This window comes from Sinocyclocheilus rhinocerous, unplaced genomic scaffold (assembly GCF_001515625.1).
Source record: "Sinocyclocheilus rhinocerous isolate Xijiao unplaced genomic scaffold, SAMN03320098_v1.1 scaffold2302, whole genome shotgun sequence".
NCBI classification, from domain to species: Eukaryota; Metazoa; Chordata; class Actinopteri; order Cypriniformes; family Cyprinidae; genus Sinocyclocheilus; species Sinocyclocheilus rhinocerous.
The window spans coordinates 49,482-71,964 of NW_015633527.1; the positions used below are offsets into that span (position 1 = coordinate 49,482).

The following is a 22,483-nucleotide window of genomic DNA, read 5'->3' on the forward strand; positions in this document are numbered from 1 at the left end:
TTTCGCCCCCGGCTGTGCCTCTCCCTCCTGTCCGTTTGAGGCATGTGCCCTTAAATAAAACACCTTCAATATGAAGATGGGGAATAAGCACAAAATCACACGCACAATAGAACATCTGCTAGCACTGGAGGGATTTCTGCACAATCGTGTCCACACGCTTCGTAAATTTATATTCACTTCTAGTTTTTGTCTTTATATTCAAGTTATGTGTACTATTAGAGGAGTATTTCTTCCATAAGCAATGTCCATCTGGGAGAGTCCGTCCCTCAGAGTCATTTTCAGGGAGAAATGCATTATGGGAGGCTTTGGAGATTGGGCGAATCCCGTCCCGCCTCACGAAAGAAAATACCACACGCATGCATGCAGTCGCCGTGAGGCATGCATGGGATATAGGCTTTCCTCTCCGTTCTTAAAAATAAGTACAAAATAATCTTATCTAATCCTGTCGGGTGTAAAATAATGCAGTCGTTACAGGGAAACAGGAAAATGGAAAAGAAAAAGTTGTCCGAGGCACTGCGAGCCAGTTTCATCTGATTAGTGGAGATGATCTGGGGTCGTCTGTTAGTTCGCTTTAGAACAGTTCCGCCCCCATCTCAGACCTGGACAGGCAGCGTTTGGTTCATTTGCAGTCTCATGTCTTGAATGCTGCCGAGAATCTTCTTTTGGTGGCCGGCTAATGTTACACCTATCCGTAACAGGTCTCTGTAGAAAACAACAAGAAGAAAATCTTATTGTCACTGCTATACAATAAATATCATAGTGGTTTCTAAAAGAGTGAACAGAATTGATGTTATTCAAGTGATAAACTCCCATGGGAACGTAGCCAGGTGAGCAAATCCGTTAGCAAATTGTCGCTAGGTTGAGCAAATAGAACAACCCCACCCTTTGGCTACTGAACTGAGACGAGCATGTGGTGCAAAGCCAGTTCTCAAACTGGAGATAGGTCAAGCGCTGGTCAATGATTTGCACCTAAGGCTACCAGATGTCAAATTTCACATAAAGAAAGTGCTATTAGTGTAACCGCCGACATGACTTGGAATACACACTACTGTAGAATGAGTGTGGTGTAAAGGTTACCACAGGCTTTATGATAAAAATGCTTCCTGTTGTTTCATTGGCTGAGGTAATCTAATCTCTTCATGAGGATTTAGTTTACACAGCAACACGTGTAGCTAAAAGCTAGTGCAGACTCTTGTCGTTTACTCTTTTTTTTCCCCTTCCGACAGTGGTGGACGAAGTACACAAATCAAGTACTTGAGTAAAAGTACAGATACCTATAATAAAATATTACTCCATTAAAAGTACTCCTTTTTCAATTTTAATTGAGTGAAAGTACAAAAGTACTCGATTTTTTATGTACTTAAGTAAAAAAGTACTGATAGATAGATTTATTTTGCAATTTTATATAGGCTACTTAATTTAATTTTATATTGGCACATATTTTTTATAATCCTACTGCTCAAAATACCTGGGATTTTCCCAAAATAACCACTATGTGGAGTCAACTACGTTGACGAGAGTGGTGTAGTAATGTTCACTATGAACCTTACACTGCTAAGTACCTGAGAGAAAACAGATTTGACCATCTGATTTTCACCAGTAAGAAAAAAGTGTTTTAAAGCTTGTTGTTTTGCAGAACATCACAGTTATATATGACATGAGAATAAGGCCTGACATTAGGAAGGACATTTTAAGGAAAATATCATTTGTTTTCTTCTCAAACCTTGTCTGTGGTGTAAAAACACCCCTGGTCAAATGCCCCCAGAGGGCATCACTTCCCACTTTGATAATTACTGTAGTTACCATGTTCTGAACATCACATCCTTTATTTTCCCCCAGATGTAATCTATCTAGGTGGTTGAATAAAAATATTTGGACTTTATATCTAAAAATTACCTCAACTTAGCACCAGCAAGCTTAGACAGTTAGCTAGACAGTTAGCATCAGCTAACAATATTTACTTATTTTCAGTATGGTTATGAATAAACATTCATATCTGTCTACTCGGCTAATTAATCCAAATAAAATAAAAATTTATACTGTTGATAAGCAATATAAAAACACAGCAAGCTTGTTAACTAGACAGTTAGCATCAGCTAACAATATTTGCTTATTTTCAGTATGGTTATGAATACACATTCATATCTGTCTACTCGGCTAGTTAATCCAAACAATATAAAAATGTATACTGTTGATAAACAATATAAAAACAGACGTCACATAGGGCTAAATGCGTAGCATTTTAATAAAACTGTTAACGTTACGGCAGCGGGGAATATGAACGTGCATTAGTTATTTTATTTAGTCTGTGATATTTTAAAGTTTAGTTTTTTTTTACCTAAAACATAGAGACACTGATGTTGATGTGTCTGCGCGCTCACACGATCTCCCGGTTCTTACTTGTGAATTCAGTTCACTGGAGACTCGCACTAAACGGTTCATTTGAATCAGTGAGTTGTCGACTCGAGAATCGGACACCGCTTCTGCGTGTCGGAGCTCGTGATATATTATAAGGAGTAACGATATGTTTTATGAAATGTAGTGATGTAAAAAGTACGATCTTATGCTTTGGAATGTAGTGAAGTAAAAGTAAAAGTTACTCAAAATAAAACTACTCCAGTAAAGTACAGATACTCGAAAAATGTACTTAAGTACAGTAACAAAGTAAAACTACTCCGTTACAGTCCACCACTGCCTTCTGAGGACGAAAGAGGACATTGTCGGGGAGCAAGCTGCCCCCATTCTGTCTGCCCTTCTCATCTCTACAATCACACAACATTAGCAGAGTAATTTCACACAGTGTAAAAGTGTTTTCTCCCTTTTTCCTCTGTTGGTCCCATCAAGCCAACAATGTTGGATAAAATGATAATAAATGGAGCCCATTAGGAGAATTACTAGTCATTAAGAGCACGAGAAAACCACCGACTGGTCCACCTGTCAAGTTGCCAAATTGAAACAAATTACCCCTGCCTCCATCCTTTATTACATTTTAATGGGCGTGATGAATTTATTATTTTTTTCTTTATTAGTTTATTTGATCCCAACCGCTCTCTTCACATCTGTCTAGACATTTAACATAGCGACAAATCACAAATTTCTTTTCTGAACAGTGACCTTTGTAAGATTCTTTGTTCATGACATTTTCTGAGGATGAAATGTTACAATAAATTAAGGCGAGATGAGGAAAATAATCACATGCTCAAAAGCTCTATCACTAACCCTGTTCTGATCACTAAAATATAAAATTTCCTGTTCAAGACTTATTGTCTTTTTAATTCCCTATTGAAGTTGTTTTAGGTTGGTTTGATCGCTTGGTCTAAATCAGAGTTCAATTTCACGCAACTGGCTCAAGTCCATGCCACAAGTACTATTATGAAATTATTACCCCCTTTTAGAAGTTGCATGAATGCACAGTGCCTTGAATTTGAACTAATGTGAGACCACCAAAACAAAGACGAGCAATCCAACAAATAAACCAGACACTCACTCTGCAGTCATCTGGGCCACCAAGTCAAAAGAAGCAAAGCCAGCATTAAGGAAGTTGTCTCGGTAGCGGCTCATCTTGATGGCATCCAGCCAGTCGCCCACAGTGGTGAAGGTGGTGTAGTCAGGCACACAGCGGTCGAGGAGCGGCTGGGAGGCCCTACAGAGAAAGAGAGGAGTGGAGATAAAACGAGAGAGAGAGAGGGTTAGGTCACGCCAGGCCTCCACCACCGAAACCTCACCCCCAAACCCCCCACAACCACCACCATCTCTCCTGGCCTGTAGGGCCTGAACCTGCCACTGTGGCTTACTGGCTGGAGACGTGAAGGAGCCCGCCAGAGAGAACTGCAATGATGCTGTGGGTGTGGGTCCGTATGCAGCGGTAAATGTTTGGACTTAAGTTGTGTTGCCTGACATGTATCGATACATGACATGCTCCAATTCTACATTCATTTTTATATTATTTCTCAGTATTCCTTTGAAATCACTGTTTGCTTATGCATGACATGATTCATCCAAGTAGGACAAGTAGGTTGACCACCTCTTTTATTGGTCCAGGAGCAACATTTATTTAGTTAAATCATGTTTGCCTGCATACACCTGCATAGATTCTTCTTGCACTATAGTGCAACTAAATTTAATGCCATGCATGAAAGCAGCCAGTTTAAATTAGATCAGACAAAACCAACAGAGACCAGACATGATCTATGACCAGACTGGGGTCTTAATAACTAACAGTGAGGTCTGGACTGTGGGGATAGGGAGGCAAAGTTTGAGACCAAAGACACTTCTGTCTGCAAGCTCTCTGCTCTGCTGAACCTAGCTGTCTTTTGATGGCATTAGATTAATTAACAATTAAAAGCATAAGAAAAAAGTTAATAATAAAGGAACAGAGGCTCTATTGAGGACAAGGTCTGTAGATGGATGGGAAGAGTGATTTTTAATAAACTCCTGCCTTTAGCGCTGAAGGTTTGTGGTCATTAACCTGGAAGGCAGCTTTTCTTAATGGGGCATTGTTAGAGCTGGCCTGGCTCTCACATCTTAGGGACGTTGTCTTGAAGTGCGAGACTGGGAAAAACTGTATGAGGAAACCAAAAAAATGTCTGTGCATAACTAAACTACCCTGAACTCAGCATTGAGAGCAACTATTAACTAATTAAACTGTCCTTAGTTTAGTTAAGGAATTGATCACTGAAGATAGTATACAGAGCATCAAATGTTGCAACAACAGGAGCCCATCTCTCAGTCTTTCATTAGGCTCAACAGGCAGGCCACCTCTCCATTGGCCCTTTTAAAATCTCGTTACTTGCTAATTAAAACCATTCCCATCTCTGAATTACATTAATTATTCCTCCTTTATCCTCTGATCATTGCAAAGTAGACAAAGTGTCTCCCACAGTTCCCTGCTTGTTAGAGGCCCTCCCCCAGGACTTACAGCTTAGAGGCATGCACCCCGAGGTGGGTCAAAACCCATCTAGAGCTTCTGGCGAACAATTACTGTGTGTCTTACTGAAACAAATTCTGTGCAAATATGCTGATCAACAAGTAAAAGGCTGTTATATAGTGACAGGCATCTGGAAGGAGGCTTATGTCATTAAATATCTCAAATAGAAAAGCCTAGTATGTGTATACCAGAGCAAGCATCTCAGGCAAAACAATCGATAGCCCCGTGATGGTGCAATTAAACCAAATGTTTTATTGACTTAAGGTCATCCTGATTTCCATAACGTCAGAGTTTCTCAGCTTACAATATTTTTGGTCATTTGAAAATTATCTTAAATCAATAGGCTCTTAATTCAAATGCCTCTGTAACTTTGTCCTAATTCTGAATTTGAAATGAGATAACCAATTTGTAAAAGTCGTTAATACTGCTTGTTTAGTTGAGGAGATAAAAATCATGCAAACATGTTAACTAACATGCTAATATGTCCATGTGTGCCCTTACCCAGAATGTGTGCTGGTGACCACCTTAAGGCTGGCGGCATTGCGAATAAGTTTGTCCAAGGTGTTGACGATCTGGGAGAACTTAGGTCTCAAGTTTCTTTCTTTCACCCAGCAGTCTAGCATGAGTTGATGCAAGGCAGTAGGGCAATCCATAGGTGGGGGCAGTCGGTAGTCCTGCTCGACAGCGTTGATTACCTGTTGATGTAAAAATAATAATTGGTGTTAGTTTATTAACAAATTAATTTGAACAGAGGCAAAGTAGAGAGGAAACTTACGTCTTGGTTACTCATGTCCCAGTATGGGCGCTCGCCATACGACATCACCTCCCACATCACAATGCCGTAGCTCCAGACGTCACTGGCTGAGGTGAACTTCCTATAAGCAATAGCCTCTGGTGCTGTCCAGCGAATAGGGATCTTTCCTCCCTACAGATGCAAGAGCATACAATGTTTTTTTAATCTCAAATGGGAGCTGGTCATTGTTATATAAATATTAAATGAGAGCTGGACATTTTTAATTGCTATAGAAATATTAATGGATAAAGACTTGAATGCTGACCAATGAGCTGGTGTAGGTGGGGTCAGTGGGATCATCCTCCAAGAAACGAGAAAGGCCAAAATCGGACACCTTACACACCAGGTTGCTGTTGACCAGAATGTTACGGGCAGCCAAATCACGGTGCACATAGTTCATGTCGGACAGATATTTCATGCCAGCTGCAATGCCTCTCAACATACCGACGAGCTGGATGACTGTGAACTGTCCATCATTTAGCTGTTGGAGAGAGTGGGAAAAATCACAGACCCATTTATAACAGAAATGTCCGCTGTCTACGTTTTTTAACTTTCCAGGATGTGACTCATCAGCTAGATGATTCATCTCTCAAAGTCACAGCTAGCAGCTTCACTATTTAGAAAAGTTAGGATGTTTTTCAAAGGGGCAGGTGAGAACATCTCTTTTTATTAGAAAACTAATCTGGGACTAAATCTTGCAAGACTTCAACAATGATAGTATTCATTTCAGTAGATCACATTTTTTAACTGTTACTTGCATTTCCATAAATGTCCCACAACAAGAATCCAGGCAAAGAAAAAGAAAAAAAAAAAAAATTAAATTAATTTTATGGTAGTAAGCATCTCTAACCCGGAGAAAGGAATCCAGTGCTCCGTTCTCCATGAACTCTGTGACAATCATGACTGGCCGACTCTTCGTCACCACCCCTTCAAGGCGGATAATATTAGGATGATCAAACTGGCCCATGATGCTGGCTTCACTCAGGAAGTCTCTTCTTTGGCGTTCCGTATAGCCTGCCTTCAGAGTCTTGATGGCCACAATGATCTCACGCCGTCCAGGGAGTTTCAGACGGCCACGACACACCTCTCCAAACTCTCCTACATAGGTAATGGACAGACGAGAGAGAGGAAGAAAAGGTGGAGTGGAGAGAGGAGAGGGAAGAGTGGAGGAGTGTGGGAGAGAAAGGGGAGAGGGACAGTTACTGGTTAGAATCAAGGAGCCAGGGGGAAGCAGCGGGAGACAGCAAGAGAAGCCAGGGCTAAAGGTAATGCTATTAGAGTGTATCCAGGGGGTGAGGGAAGGGGTAGGGTGAGGTAAGGAATGCTTAAATAGGAAAAGCTCTTGGAGGGTTGTTGGGAGTTGGGGTACCGAAAATGAAAAGTAAAGCAATAGTGGAAAGGGTAAAGAGTAGATTCAGAGAATGCTAGGGTCTGGAGGGAGTGAGGGTAGTAATGTGGGAAGTAGGTGGGGACAGAAGCTTGGGAGGATTGGACGGCTTGCGTCTGCAGTCTAGGCCAATGTGTAAGCAAGTGCGAGAGAAACAGAGGGGTCAGGGAAGGACATGGTAGGGGTTCATCACTTTAGATAAAGCTAGGAAACAATAGGTTCAGGTAGCAGCGTTAGATGTTAAAAACCTTGTTTGTTGGACTCTGACATGGGGCTCCTCAACTCATTACAACATGCCTGCAAGTCTTACTGAACCAGTATCCTACTTTTTTTTTGGCTCTAACATTAATGTTAACATTTAGAAAATTTACAAAACAAAGGGGAGTGGTCTCAAGGTCAGGAAGGAAGTCAACAGGTCATAGGTCAAGGACATTTAATTGTCCGAGAGGTATCATCAGGCTCAGGACAGGCTTGGTAAGTTAGCAGGAATGGTAGCTCTATAGTTAGCTCTGAAGATAACCTCAGAAGCTCCATTTTGTAAGTAAAGCTGTTAGAGACATTGGTAAAGTGCTAAGGGTTTGGATTTTGGAGCGGGATGAGTTGATTGAAGTACCGCTTGGTGTGAAGTCCTCTAAAGGTATGGCGTGGGTGTGCCTAGCTGTCTTCCCCCTGTTGCTCAGGAGCTTGTGTTGCTGGTTACCTGCGCCAATGACTTCCTCGATTTTCACACAGGAAACGTCAATCTCTTTGGCAAACTCGCGGATGGCCTCATTTGGGTCCTCATAGGTGAATGGGTCAATGTAGACCTTCATTCCCGGAGTGACTATAGGGGATTCAATAGTGCAAATAGCTGTATGAATCACACTGCCATAATACACAATATTTATAGCATTGCTAGTCATCAGAATGCAAGTAAACTCTGTAGAGACGTACTGTATTGTTGCAGTTTTTCTGTGTATTCTGATTCTGAGCCATTGCGTTGCTTCCTGAGAACCAAAGACAATACAGTCAGTTACAAAAGGTTGATGATTTTTTATCTAAATGTAGGAAAATAAGCATTTGAAAAGGACCTGTGTTTTCCCTGCCAGCCCCTTTAGGGACATAAATTGAGGTCGATCAAAGAAAGAGAATGATATAAAAATTAAGAGAACAACAGAATCACCCTTAACAGACCCTTGTCACTACACGATGGAAGTCAAATCTGCATAAAGACAGCTACGAAAAACAGTAGCAGCACTGGTTGTCTTGCTCCCGTTAAATGCTAAGGAATCTTTACAGCCACATTGTTTAATTCACTCCTGTCTCTTAATTTGTTCCTTCACACTCAGTATCAGTCCATTAAATGCAATGCAATTTCAACAAACCCAACCCCCCTCTAGTACATTTTAATGCAATCCCTTTGTTGTTTAACTAGTAACCGGGCCAATAATACCCGCTGGTGATTTGTATCTCATTTCCAATTCAAATTCAGCTCCGGAATATGCCAAGGCCTACATTTTTTCAATCACAGACAAGTTAAGATACTGAGACATTGTGCTGATTAGAACGAAAGAGAGTGCAGATTTAGAATTTTTGCATGATAAGGCTTTAAATACACAGCTGCCTTGCCCTCAACTGTGGAAATGGGAAGGTGGCCACAGGATGGAAAGTGCCAGTGCCAACGGTCATTGGGACACTGCGGAATTCCAATGTAGGGCACACTGGCTACAGTTTACTAAGTACAAGATCCAAAATAACTGACAACCCAGAATGAATCTGCTTCTCAAACTGCATTCATTAATTGTCCAATAGGTTCTAAGGAAGCATTATGGGTAACTAAATTGCATATGCCCTCAAAATATTGTGTTGTTTCATAAGTATACTTTGACTTCTGATTCTTTGATTCTTGCTGTGATCCATTTATAAGTACATTTACTGAACGTCATTAAGGTAAGTTAAAAATTTAACCAGTTACCTGAGGCAGACAATGGCAATAACCACAACAACAATGATGAAGACCAGCCCTGCTGTCAGAGAACCCACAATGAGAGGTAACTGCTCCTGTAGAGTCTTGTCTACATCGGCTGTGTGTGAGGCACAAAGAGAGATATCAGATCTATTTATGGCGTTTCTTTGTCTATGAGAGGTATTTATACACTTAGATCCACACAACTGCTTGATATTATTTGAAAGAAAGTTGTTTTTATGTGATAATATAGGAATATATGTTGTTTTACATACCCTGGTGGTTGGTGCTAAAGTCAGTAGGGCTGCTATAGCGCCCATACCCAGCCACCGTTCGGGCTCGAATCTGCACAACATACGGCGTGCCTGGCTTCAAACCCTCAATGCGTGCAGAGCTACGCTGGGCTGTCATGGTGTGGGCAATAGCTTCTCCCTGGTCCTGTGGGAACAGTGATAAAACAAGCCATATAAATCCAGCCAGCACCCAAAAGCAAGCGTCTGGCAGCTATGGTTTAATCTGTCAGTACAACACATCAAACACGAAGCAAATATGCCTGGCCCTTTCTTTTCCTCTATGCAAATCCTCCTGCCTCCATCCCTGCCAAGCTCCAACTGCCTTGCGGTGTCAGCGTTCAAAAGAAGGGGATGAATCAAGGAAGGAGTTAGGGAAGAATGTTAGAATACGAGAGAGAGGAAGGGTTGATGCTGTTGTCAGGATGAACGATTATGTATAGAGCAGAGGATGACAGTGGTGGAATTGTGATCGAATGCCCTTCGCTTCATTGACTTACACTGGCTCTTACCTTCTCATGGTATTTAATCTCGTAATCCAAGATGATGCCATTTGGTTTTTCAGGGGGGAGCCAGGAAAGACTCATGGTGTTGGCTGAGGCCCCCATCAGGTGGACGGTAGGAACTGCAGAGGGAGCTGTGTGGGGAAAATGAGAGAAATCCTATTTTAATGAAAGCTGACATTCTATTTTTTTCACATTTAGAGCATGTTCACATTCAGGATTACCAAAGAGCTGCTTTGATGTGTAAGCATTCAGACAGCTCTTAGTCTTGGGCCCTTTCAGGGCCCCAGCCTCTCAACTACACAGACAGATTGGATTCTAAAGTCTCTTGTAAAAAGGACCATGGCAGACAAACAGGAAGGCTTAGTATCTGGCAGATTCAGTCCACACAACCTACACACACATGCAAATATATTTATAACTGCACACACCCTCTGTCCACTCCCTAAGCTCTTTCTTTCCCAAATTACTGTAATGTGAAAAAGATGTATTATTATTTTCATTTTAAAGTATTTATACACCATGTTAGTGTAAATTGTGTTCACTTACACATCTTTATTGTAATACTGTAAAAATATTAATGAGATCCTAATAAGAATCACACCTGAGTGACTGATTATAAAACAAGTGAAATGCCTGTAATTTTAACATGAAAATTAGAATTTTGGGGTAATTATCATGAAATTAATTTCTTTATATTCTTTAAAATTCCCTTTATGCAAGATATAATCTATTGTTTGTTTTTAGGACTAAATGTAACCTGGACTTTTTTACCTATACATATTCGTGTTAACACAAGTTCTTATATAGCTCCTTACTTCTCTTTGCACCTAGCTTTACATAATCTATACTGTCCCCATTTGTCCTCAGACCTGATGTTGCCATCTCCGGTTTCTGATGTTATCAAATTCTGTTCACACACTACAGTAGCTCTCAACATCCCCTGCTTTCTTGCCTCTGTCTCTCTCTCCCTCACTCTTTCTTTATTAAAAGCGTTTTAATCCCCAGGTCCGGTTCTTTGATCCTTTCCCTAGTAGCTCTTTATCATTCTGTCTGTCTCTTTGTCCACCTCCCCCAAAAGCTCACTCTCCCCCCAACCCAACACCATCAACCTCCTAACCCAGGCCTTGCTCCGAAAAGCTTCACCCTGCAGACAATGCTCACTGGGCAGCCTGCTTGCTTACTCTCACCCCAGGATTAAGGGGCCTCATCTTGAGGAGACAGTGGAAGTAACTATGACGTCCCTTGAGCTGATGGCCCATATTTATTTTTTGTCTTAAAAGGCAGATGAATATTCAAGAACAGTCCTGGGAGATAATCTGATCACAGACCCTCCTGAAGTTTCGGAACCATGGGGGTGGGCGGCTTTGTGGGTGTGCATGTCACCCTGGGATTGACTCATATGCAACAACAGCCTGGGTTATATGGCAATGCCTGCAGTCAATCCCTGAGAGCAAACAGAGGCATTCTTAAAGCTGGGTGTTAGCATAGAGTGCTAAGAAGAGAGTTAAGCATATTCATAAAACTGAGCGCTATCCTGAGAAGTCCAGTGTCAATTCAAAACTTGAAATCACACAATAAGAGACTGTTTTCACAAGGTTAACGCATCTCCACATCTCACTAACCCAGCACACTCTAGCCTAGAGTAGATTAGCTTTGCTACTGAGCCTCATAGCACAGCTCTCAGGCATTGATGCATTCTGTGGGCTGAGCTCTTTGGGTAGAGTGTTGTGGGTTGGAAATATCTTAAGAGAGGCCATTACACTTCATTATTTCAAGCTAGAGCAAGTGAAGAAAAAACCTTTATGGACACACATGGAAGAGCATATTTGTAACCTGAAGGAAAATCTAAAGATGGTATCTGTGTTTTGGAATATGATAGCTGATCGAGCTGGTCGGGGCTGGTTATTAAAACAAATCAGTTGGTGGCTGTTCAAGGTAGTTTTTGGACCATGGTAGATGTTTGATTGATAACCATCTTGAAATAAAAAAATAAAATAAAATCACTGAACTCACCAGCCTGGTTGGTGGTGATGTTAACGGAGGCAAACTGGGGTGCATAGGGACTCTTGTTGGAGACTCCATTGACGGCCTGAATCTCAAAGCTGTACTGGGTGTGAGCCTGAAGGTTTCTGACCGTCACGAGCCTCTCAGTAAGCCCAAGGTGGCGGGGAGAGATATCCACGTTGTCATCACATCGTGTGCAGGTTCCACGTTCAGGCAGGCATTTCTTACAAATGACATTGTAGAGAAGGTCCTCCCTTCCACCTTGGTCACGTGGCTCGCTCCACTCAAGTACAAGCGATGTCTCATTTACACTGGAGATGACGCTGCGTGGAGCTGAGGGTACGGCTGCAAAAATAAACTATTTTTGTCATGTTGTTTTCCTAAGGTAAGTGTTAAAGGGGTCATATGATGCGATTTCAATTTTTCCTTTCTCTTTGGAGTGTTACAAGCTCTTGGTGCATAAAGAAGTTGCAAACGGGTGTGAGCCTGAAGGTTTCTGACCGTCACATGCCTCTCAGTAAGCCCAAGGTGGCGGGGAGAGATATCCACGTTGTCATCACATCGTGTGCAGGTTCCACGTTCAGGCAGGCATTTCTTACAAATGACATTGTAGAGAAGGTCCTCCCTTCCACCTTGGTCACGTGGCTCGCTCCACTCAAGTACAAGCGATGTCTCATTTACACTGGAGATGACGCTGCGTGGAGCTGAGGGTACGGCTGCAAAAATAAACTATTTTTGTCATGTTGTTTTCCTAAGGTAAGTGTTAAAGGGGTCATATGATGCGATTTCAATTTTTCCTTTCTCTTTGGAGTGTTACAAGCTCTTGGTGCATAAAGAAGTTGCAAACACTAAAGTCTCAAAACCAAAGAGATATTCTTTATAAAAGTTAAGAGTTAACCACGCCTACCTAAAACGGCTCGTTCTAATCTTTTTAGCAGCATCATATGACCCCTTTAATAAACCTGTCAAAAAGGCCAGCCTAAGGTGGTTTTCTGGTTTTAGCAGGTTTAAGCTTGGTTAGTTGCTTTCCCAGCAGGTCCCTTAGCAAAGCAGGTGTTCAGCTAGTTTAGGTCACAAAGCTGGTTTAGCTGACCAATTGAGTTCCCTAAAACTACCAAACTAAGCAGTGCCTAAGCAGGGGAAACCAGCCTGGTAAGCAGCTAAGACCATCAGATCACATTAGGCTAGTTTAAGATGTTTTTTTAAGCAGGAAATTTAACTAAAATTGGTCAAATGGGGCTTCACATACACTCAATGTGGATTAAATGCTTTCATGTAAATCAAATTAAGCAAAACCTTGTTTTTCCCACTTGTGCTGTTCATTTTAATATCAAAAATGGCTAGAAATAGCTGTGGTTCACTTGGGAAAACATTTTTATTTTTGCATGTATCTGTTCAGAGTGCTGACAATGAACAGAGCTAGAAAGGAGCTAATATGAAACAGAAGAAAGGGAAACGTTTAAAAACAATCCTAGTATTCTTCTGCATGTTGAACGGAGGAATTGCTTTACATATGGATGAACATATGAATGTACATATGGTGTTTGGATCAATGTGGCTTTTGAGAGCTGACAAATAAACAACACCCCTTATGTTTAGATAAGTTCATGGTGGGTTAAATGGCTGTTTTAGTCGAGAGCATTACTCACTGGTGCATCCTGAGTCAGGTGAATCATTGTCCGCCCGATAATAGCCGGTCCTGCAGGAACAAATGCTGGCGGCTCCAGAACTTGTCCGACTGTTGGGTGGACACAGGGAGCAGAACCCTTCACCCTGCTTGGACTTGAAGGTACCTGGACTGCAAGCTAAAGAGAGAAAGATTTTTACTTTGACTGTCAAAATAGAAACTCATAGCTGTAACCGCATATTCACACCAAGTGTACTTATTTGCTACTCATTTTCGTTGAATGCTTCCATCTAGGTATGTGACAACTTTTCATTGCATTCAACTGCAAAATCAATAGCAATTTCCTTTTTGCAATTTGCATTTTGTGAGCTCTGCTTGCTTTAATTTAGTTTCTTACTTTTGTTTTCCTTGCCCACAGTCTAATCCTTTCCATCTTGGCATTGTAAAATACGAAGGCGCACAGGTTCTTGCTTACGTATTTGTTTGGCACCGTTAATTTGCTGTGTTTTCCTCCAGGGAAATAACCCCCTCATGACTAGACGAGTTCCAACAACATACCCTGGCCTTGCATAAACCCCATGTGCATATGCTAACCGTCAACTTCAATTACAAACACATGCCTGTTAGTTCCAAACAACAGCACTTTTCAGAATGTCAATTCTCATACACAGGCAATGTCAATGTTGTTCTGCAGGACTTGTCCCTCTAAGATAAACAAAGCATATTAAAGACTACAAGGGAAAGTGTGAGCTGTTATTTTATGAATACAAAGATTAGTGTGTCATTCACAGGTCTTTGGCCTTTGTGGAGCTTTGACACCATTTATGGAGATTGTGTACACATTGTATCACATCTACGATAAATGGAGAGGTGCTCTCCTGGCACACAATGCCAATGTGATCGTTCAGCTCAGAATGTCACTCAACTGTCTAAGTGATCAAGTAGTCAGTTTTATGTTTATTAGAAGCAGACAAGGAGTATGATGACAGTTCCCAGCCTTCCGAGCCATTTTATCAGTAAAGGTTAGAAGCAGCAAATAATGAACAGGCACTGTGTTTTTCTGAGAAAAAAAAAAAAAAAAAGATTTGAACAAGATTTGGTTTCTGGACTGATAGTGCGCAAAGCAGAACACAACACCGGTGATGTTCCTGAGGTCACTTTCCAAATTCCCTTTCTCAGAATGTGCAATATTGACACAAGGCTTCATTAGTGCAGGGATACTGTTACCTCGGTTAACCAGGGGCTTATTTGTTTAACCATTAATCAGGGGAGGCCAGAGATAGGTAGTGAAGAAGGAGCATAGAAAACAATTCACATAGAGATAAAAATGAAAGAGTGTAGTTGTGAGTTCGGGTTTATCGCACGTAACGTATCACTTTGGAGATTAATGAGTCCTCAGTGTTTTGCCTCGCATTTCAGATGTACATAAATCAACCAAAATCTTGGGGAGACAAATTAGACCATCTAGTTCTAGCCCCCATGAAAGACTGCTTGAAATTCCCCTTCAAAAAGCTCTGGCGGTTTTCTGAAGGATTGAAAGTGCTGATTAATCGCTTCCAAGGAGGTAAGAAGTCAGCCCTTTCCTTTCATCCTCATCCTTCCTCCAGCAACTCTCCTGACAGAGCACGAGAGAGAGAAGAGGTGAAAGAAAGCAAAAGAAATGCAAATCATGAGGCTTTTTTCATGAGTTCTCTTACTTGCACACTCTCTCCAGTACAGTCTATTGCTCGCACTCTATTGCCCAGACTCTATTTGCTGCTCTCCCTCTCTCATTGAGAGCAGAAGGACTTAACATAAGTTGGCAGTAGTATGAAAGTCCTTCATTACGTTGACAACTACAGAAAATTTCTGAAAAAAAATAAAAAAATAAATAACGTGAGTGGTGCAAAACTTGCTTTCACTATGCTAAGGTGTTTTAAATGGTTGCCATGGCATTGCTATGTGATTCTTAACTTTTTAGGGTACTATGTGGTTGCTAGGGTTTTGTGGTAGATTGCCAAGGAGTTTCAATGCTTTTCCTAAGGCATTCTTTCTTGTTCTTTTTTGCATACTTTATGGTTGTTAGGTGGTTTCTTACCATCTCAAGTTAAAATGTGCCTACCCCAAGTCCTATTCAAGATATTCTAGTCCCCTCTAAAATGTAAATCTATGGGACTTTTCCCCACCTATTTATCATCCAACAGCTGAAAATGCTAAAGGGGTCATATGATGCGATTTAAATTTTTCCTTTCTCTTTGGAGTGTTACAAGCTCTTGGTGCATAAAGAAGATCTGTAAAGTTGCAAAGACTAAAGTCTCAAATCCAAAGAGATATTCTTTATAAAAGTTAAGAGTCAGCCACGCCTACCTAAATGTTCTTTTTAGCAACATCATATGACCCCTTTAAGTAAATTGCTTAGGAGTATATATTTGTAAAATTAGCAGTATACAGGTTAAAGCAGCATTCATTTCCATAGCACAAACTTTGTAGGGCGAACTATACACTACAGTTTAATACTCAGGGTTAAGTGTTTGCTTAAATCTCCAACCCTCTGTATGAACAATCATAACAGTTACGATTACCTCAAACACCACAAATAATCCTCTTTTCTCTATACACAAATAATTTGCTGTTCAGTTTAATTCTTTACCCCAGAGGTTCACTGATCAGTGGCTTTGCCTTTCTTTTAATGTGCTGGAACCAACTGTCTCTTTGCGACCTTTCACTTCTGGTGCCTTGACTGTCACAGGGTTACTTTTCTTTCTCCATCTCATGCTCTTCATTAAGGTTTCACTGCAGCCCTTGCCCTTGGTCTGCAAATCGATTCCGGTCTCTCACTCCCAGCTCTCCATTTGACCCTTGACCTCCCGCTGTCTGCTCTGCTCACTTTCACCGTGGCTATGTTACACAATGACTTAATTCAGCTCAGCCTTAACCTGATATGTTTTTCATCAAAACTGCTCCTTTCTCTCAGCAAAATGTTCCACTCTGATAGACATACAGACTTGTTTTACTTATTCATTGCTTTGCTCTGCTTAAATTGAGGTCGAATAGCCAAATTTGCTGTTAGGTCAAACACCTCAATAAAAAAAACAAAAACAGGATGATTTGTCCATTTGGCTTAATGTGATACCGAGAGATAAAACAAATTGCACAGTGAGAAAAATAAAACACATATATCAGCACTCACCTTGACACTGTGTGTCCTTAACTGCAGGCTCGAACCCAGCCATGCAAGTACAGGAACCTACAGGAACCATCCACTCTCCATCTCCATTGCAATAGAGTTTAAGAGGAACAGACACCTCCAGAGCATTCGGCACACAAGTGCCAGGGGCAATGACTAGCGACGTGGCCTCGGCGCCTGTGGCCGTCTCTGGGAAGACGGCAAAATGGGCAATGGTTGTGGAACACTTCTTGTAGAAAACTCGGACAGAGATTAAAGACATGCAGGCACCCAGGTCCTGGAAAGCCAGATAGAAGCCAGCCCTAGAAAGTGGACCAAAGCTGCGAATCTTGGTGTTGACCCGACCAGACTCCAACATAGAGAAGCTCTCATCCGGAGCAATGGTGTCCACCTTAACATAAGGGTTCTCCATCCAAAAAGGACTGGTAGATGTTGCGGAATCTGAGTCGGACTCGTAGTAGAATAGATTGAAGGTCTCTTTACATGATCCCGGAATGTTGGGAATACTGTTGCAATCTCGTACGGTGAACTTCATCTCCACATAAACACGGAGAACGTCCTTTCGAGGGATAAAGTCGCTGCGAAGCCAGTTGTTCTGGTTAAGCTCACGAACGTTGCACACTTGGTATGTTCGGATGGGGTTCATGGCATCATCATAACCACTGACTTCCTCCCACTGAGAAAAAAAAAAAGAGATCACTAAGTCATAGATATAAAACATACAAGTTCACCTTCAGAATGAGCTAGCACTTAATATATACTGCATTCGGTGATTCTTCTACAGAACAATAGCAATAAGAAATGTTTTATCTAAAGTATGGTACGATACACTTTATTGTCAGCATTATAAATGAAACCATTTTCATTTTGATGTTATCCAGGGCTTTAGAACTCTGAGGTGTTACGCTACAGAGGTACGTCAGGCAATAAATTGCTGCTTCTCAGCTCCAGCCCCACACACCGTAGCTGAGAAACAATATAACGGAGGGAGCAAGCTGAGAAAAGAGTGAATGGGGTGGATGAAAGCGAGGGGAAATAAAATGTTGTGCTTTTTGGTTTGTGCCTTTTCAATTACACATTGTGTGTGGTGTCATTAAGTGGGGAGCTTCATGCTGGTCTTTCATCTGAGCTCAATGAGGAAACCTGCCTAGCAAATTCATCAAAATTACCGTGGAGTGTCAGAACTCCATCGAATAAAACAACGAGTGGATGTTTACCTCATACCTTGACTGTGGAGTACTCTCTGCATCACTTCACAATCAATTACTGTTCAATTAAACTATCATGATTACACTGTATTCCTGCAGATCAACAAGCTACACTCAATCCTCTACCAACATGATTTCTTTCTTATCTACCAAAATTAACAGTATACATCTTTTGAAAAGAAAGGTGAGAGGTATCTTCAAGAGTTTGACTGCTGATGTGGTACTAAATGCTGCATTGTGATTTGTGGTAACACCATGTGACATGATAAGCATTATGTAGCAACAACTAATGGTAGTGCAGACTGTGGTCGAGTAAAAATGCCTACTAGCAATCTTGGCATCTAATGACGATTTTTACATCAACATCGGCTTGTTTAACAAACAGCATATATCAACAAGAAATGATTCACATTCAATGCTGTAAAGGGACAATTAGATTCACGCTCAACCTCGGGAAACCATCCAACTTCTTTTGATTACAGCAAGTTCAATTTCAGAGCAAGAATAAGCGATCCGAAAGGAGAAAATGAGCTGTAGCCAAAAAACGAAAACGAAATCTCGCACGGCATTGAGAGATTTGTTGAGAGAGTAGCGTAGTGTTTGTGTAGAGGTGAAGTGTTTAATTAACATAGAAATATGGATGTTGTGCGGACAGGCCATTCATCCCTATGGGCCCCGGGGACCCGAAGCAGACAGGGCTTCCAGAAGTCTCTGCTTTATCACTGCCTTTCTGAGCCAAGGGTGCCGAGATCAATAATACGCATCAGGTCAATGCGACAGGAGAAAGAATGAGGTGTAAATGGGCATTTAGTTCAGTGGAAAAAATAGCTGAGAGAGTGAAGATGGAAGCGAGGAAGGGGCCCACACATCGCACTGGTGTCGACTCCTCTAGGGGTAATGGCGCACCAAACATTCCTCCTTCCAAGATTAAGATGCCCAATCAATTTCTTTTCAGCTCAATTTCAGGGAAATAAGCCTACGAATGGCTTACTTTAAGAGATTTCTGCATATTAAATGTTGATATGAGATAGTACTTTCTGAAAGTACTGAAAAAATACACAAGGTGAAAAGTCATGCTCATTAATTTTCCCCTGCTGCATCTCTTCGATTTGTTGGGGGAAAAAAAGATGAATGAATTTACTTTAGACGCAGATGCTGCTGTGGAATGATGGTTTATGTGGTTTATTTATGAATATATATATAAGTGCATTACAGTGTTTTTTTTTTTTCTTCACTCGTTTTGTTTATCTTGGAAGAATTAGCAGGTCAGGTTTAAGCGACAGCAGGTCGTTTTGTTTATTTTTCCTTAATGGTGTCACAGTCTGTATTTATCGGTGTTTATTTCTCGGGTTACAGGTGTCAAACTAATGACTAATAGACTTTTTTTTTTTTTTTTTTTCGTGGCAGATTAAATGAAAAGAGAAAAATAACTGCTGTGTCAGACTGGGATTTATTCCAACTTTTTGCCCCTGTTTTTATTATCTGGGCACAGTTCCCATTTCGGTTTTCTGGGTGCGACATACCATTGAACTTAGTGTCACACAAAATTAGAAACGAGTGTGCTATAGGAAAGAGAGATATGGAGGGTGCCAATTAAGCCAGTGGCTGGATCTCCAAAAAAAAATTTAAAAAAAAAAGCTGTCAAAATTACATTTCATCCCCAGCAGAAATAATAAATTATATGTTGCTAAAAATAAATAAATAAAAATTATGACAAGTAGGCAACACCCTCCCACACCTCACCCCAATTGTCATAACTGCAATAAATAAATAAATTAGTAAATAAATATTATTTAAATTCTATAGCATTTATCGTTCATGGTAGTTTTTCTTGTATAGCCTTTAATTTTTGCAGATTTAAACAAAAACAAATGCAAACATTTATATTTTATAGCTATATATTTTAAACTTTATACGTAAGCATTATATATATTATATATCATTTATTTTTTATGTATGTGTATATATATATATATATATATATATATATAGTATTACAATCATGCAAATCCAATGAGAATAATTCAAAGTAAAATAGCATTTTCACAAAACATCCTATTTTTCATCTTAGTTTTGGTCTAAAATAACATTTGTTGTGGAGTTCGCTCCAGAAGGAGGAATATTTCAATTTGAGATTGAAAAAAAAAAAGTGGCTGGAACACTGTGAAATTTAAAGCAAGGACACACTGGTGCCACATTCCCCCTGTCTGTCCTAAAATACAGTGGGGTGGCGTGGATGAAATGTATAGCGGCGTGCATGACAGAGAGCAGAAGGGAGATAATTGGGCAATGTATGTTGTGAAAGGCGGCATCTGTTGGGGTGTAAAGGGGCTGTGCTTTGGCCCATTGTGCTGGTGAGTTTTAGTGCTTTAATGGGGGCGAGGAGGGATATTTACAAGAATAATATATGGACGGGGAAGGTGAGATGCCAGTTGATTTGTGTCTTTGGGGCTGTTCTTGTGCCTCGGTGCATTGGTGCTAAGTTACTCGGAAGTAAAGGTTTTGGGGAGGGGTGACTGCGACAGCTGAGATGGTGTGGCTGGGGGCAGGAAGGGGGCAATGGACACAATCAGGACCCTAAAGTAGACGATAGAAGGAAGAGAGGTGAAGATCCAAAGAATTAGGCAAATCCCAACAAAAGAATTAAGAAAAGGCAGCAGTGTGTGGGTATTGTGAAAGATGTACCGAGCAAAGGATACTTCTGCTGTGTCAGCCAAAAGCTTGTGGGCACAGATTTCACTTTTGGAGAATGAATGTAACACGGCTAGGGTGAAATCTGATCTGGGCATTGCCTTTATCTGATGGAACTCAGAGCTTCCTGTGTTTAACACACTGTACTTGAACAAGACTGTAATTGTACCTCTTATAATACCTCTTGATTTAAAGGTTCTATAACTACGACATTTATGAGAGAATATCACGAAACCAGGCAAGAACATGTGCGAGTCATTTTCAACCCTCCAATGAAAGATTTCAATGGAGATAATAAGAAATGTTTTTTTTTTTTTTTTTATGACAGTGAGTCCGATTTTAAGAGTTTGTATTTTAACATAATTTTAAAGACAATTAAGCACATTTTTTAACTGCTGTCATTACTGCTATGGAAAAAAAAACTTTTCTGTAATGCAAAAGAAAGACATTTTTATATTTATTTATTTTTTTAAATTACGTAAAAAAAAAACGAAACTAAATAAAGTAAAAACAAAATTAAACAAAACAAAAGGTGTGTGTGGGGGGGGTGGGTTTTGATGAAACATCGTTTTGTTTCATCAAAACGATGAAACAAGATAGTCAAAACAAAACAAAAATGAAAAACAAAACAAAATGTTGCAACAAAAAAGTAAAAATAAAAACAAACAACAAAACAGAAAGGAAAAACTAAATAAACTAAATTAAACGATGAAACAAAATGAAATTCAAAATAAAACAAAACAACAAAACAAAATAAAATAAAATAAACAGACCATTTTATGCTGAGGTCAAATGGGACCTGGAGAGAATTTTTTTGAGATTCACCCCTGTATACTTTATTTGGACTGAAGCAGTGGATCATATAAGCATGATGAGCTCACGTTAACCAAAGTCAAACACACAAAAGTAATAACTCACCCCAGTTTCAGGATGTGAGGTCCATGCGAGTTCAGTGGTGGCCCATTTGGTGTCCATCAGTGTTTCTGCAGGAAAAAAAGAAAGAAAGAAAAAAAAGTTTGAAAACTCAGTTTGAGGAACAATATTAGCTTAAACAACAGACAAATTAGATAAATAAATGGAAATGGAAAACCTTGGGAGGAAGTGATTTCACACTGTGCAGGACAAGCTAAGCAACACACAACTGTCACTGTCCATATTGTTAATAGGTATTAATGCATTGCGATAAATTCATGCGTGCAGGAACGGAGAAACGCTATCATGCTAATCAAAAGTGAAAAGACGGCGAAACAGCTTTGTGGGTGATCCAGAAGGCATTGTCAAAGATTTATGACAGCCCTCCTCTAATTAGATTTAATTAGCCGTGTATTTGCTGGGTGGGATAGAAAAGCTAAGTGTTTTTGAAAGACAACCCACTCCCCTTCACACACACACACACACAAAACATCCACACACTCGCACCCTTAGGCTAGCAGCTGTAAAACTCAAGAGGATATATAACAGAGCAAAGGAGTTCTTGAATAGCACCATAAAACTCACAAAAGGAAGATCTTCACAATTTCCTCACTACCCAATATGCTCTGCGTGTCTGTTTTTCTGTTTTTATCCCACCAGCCATATGTGCAGCTCTCTGTTTTTATTATGATGAAAGCACACTCACTCAGCCTAGACTACCAACATATTGAGCCAAACCATTTTACCTTCCGCCACCTGCTTCGGCCGTTTATACATCGTGGCTGCGTTTACAAATGAGACTATATTTTACTAAATTAGATGAATGGGAGTATTTAAAATAAATATCAGAGTACGTTTCTTGTCCTCCAAAGTGAGTGCTAAACACTGTTACACCTGGTATTAACATTCATTCAGGATGTGAAAAGTTGAAATGGTTCTAACCGCATGTAGGACTTTATGATTTGGAGGAAGAAATTTGCTATTTTTGTGACAAAAATTGTGATATATATATATATATATATATATA

At 40.4% G+C, this 22,483-nt stretch overlaps 1 protein-coding gene across 1 annotated transcript in view; it reads right to left on the reverse strand.

The window, feature by feature from the left end:
- Nucleotides 1-7: 7 nt before the first annotated feature.
- Nucleotides 8-22,483, reverse strand: part of LOC107744192 (ephrin type-B receptor 3-like) — a 49,810-nt gene continuing 27,334 nt past the window's right edge. Inside the window, exons 2-16 of the mRNA XM_016557714.1 lie at nt 21,463-21,527; nt 16,649-17,321; nt 13,502-13,657; nt 11,862-12,197; nt 9,855-9,979; nt 9,328-9,490; nt 9,062-9,170; nt 8,041-8,093; nt 7,808-7,930; nt 6,571-6,818; nt 5,986-6,201; nt 5,703-5,852; nt 5,429-5,622; nt 3,488-3,643; nt 8-702 (exon numbers count right to left, since the gene is read on the reverse strand). Of these exons, the coding sequence (XP_016413200.1) occupies nt 594-702; nt 3,488-3,643; nt 5,429-5,622; nt 5,703-5,852; nt 5,986-6,201; nt 6,571-6,818; nt 7,808-7,930; nt 8,041-8,093; nt 9,062-9,170; nt 9,328-9,490; nt 9,855-9,979; nt 11,862-12,197; nt 13,502-13,657; nt 16,649-17,321; nt 21,463-21,527 (2,876 nt within the window). The 3' untranslated portion in view covers nt 8-593. The remainder of the gene's footprint in view (nt 703-3,487; nt 3,644-5,428; nt 5,623-5,702; nt 5,853-5,985; nt 6,202-6,570; nt 6,819-7,807; nt 7,931-8,040; nt 8,094-9,061; nt 9,171-9,327; nt 9,491-9,854; nt 9,980-11,861; nt 12,198-13,501; nt 13,658-16,648; nt 17,322-21,462; nt 21,528-22,483) is intronic.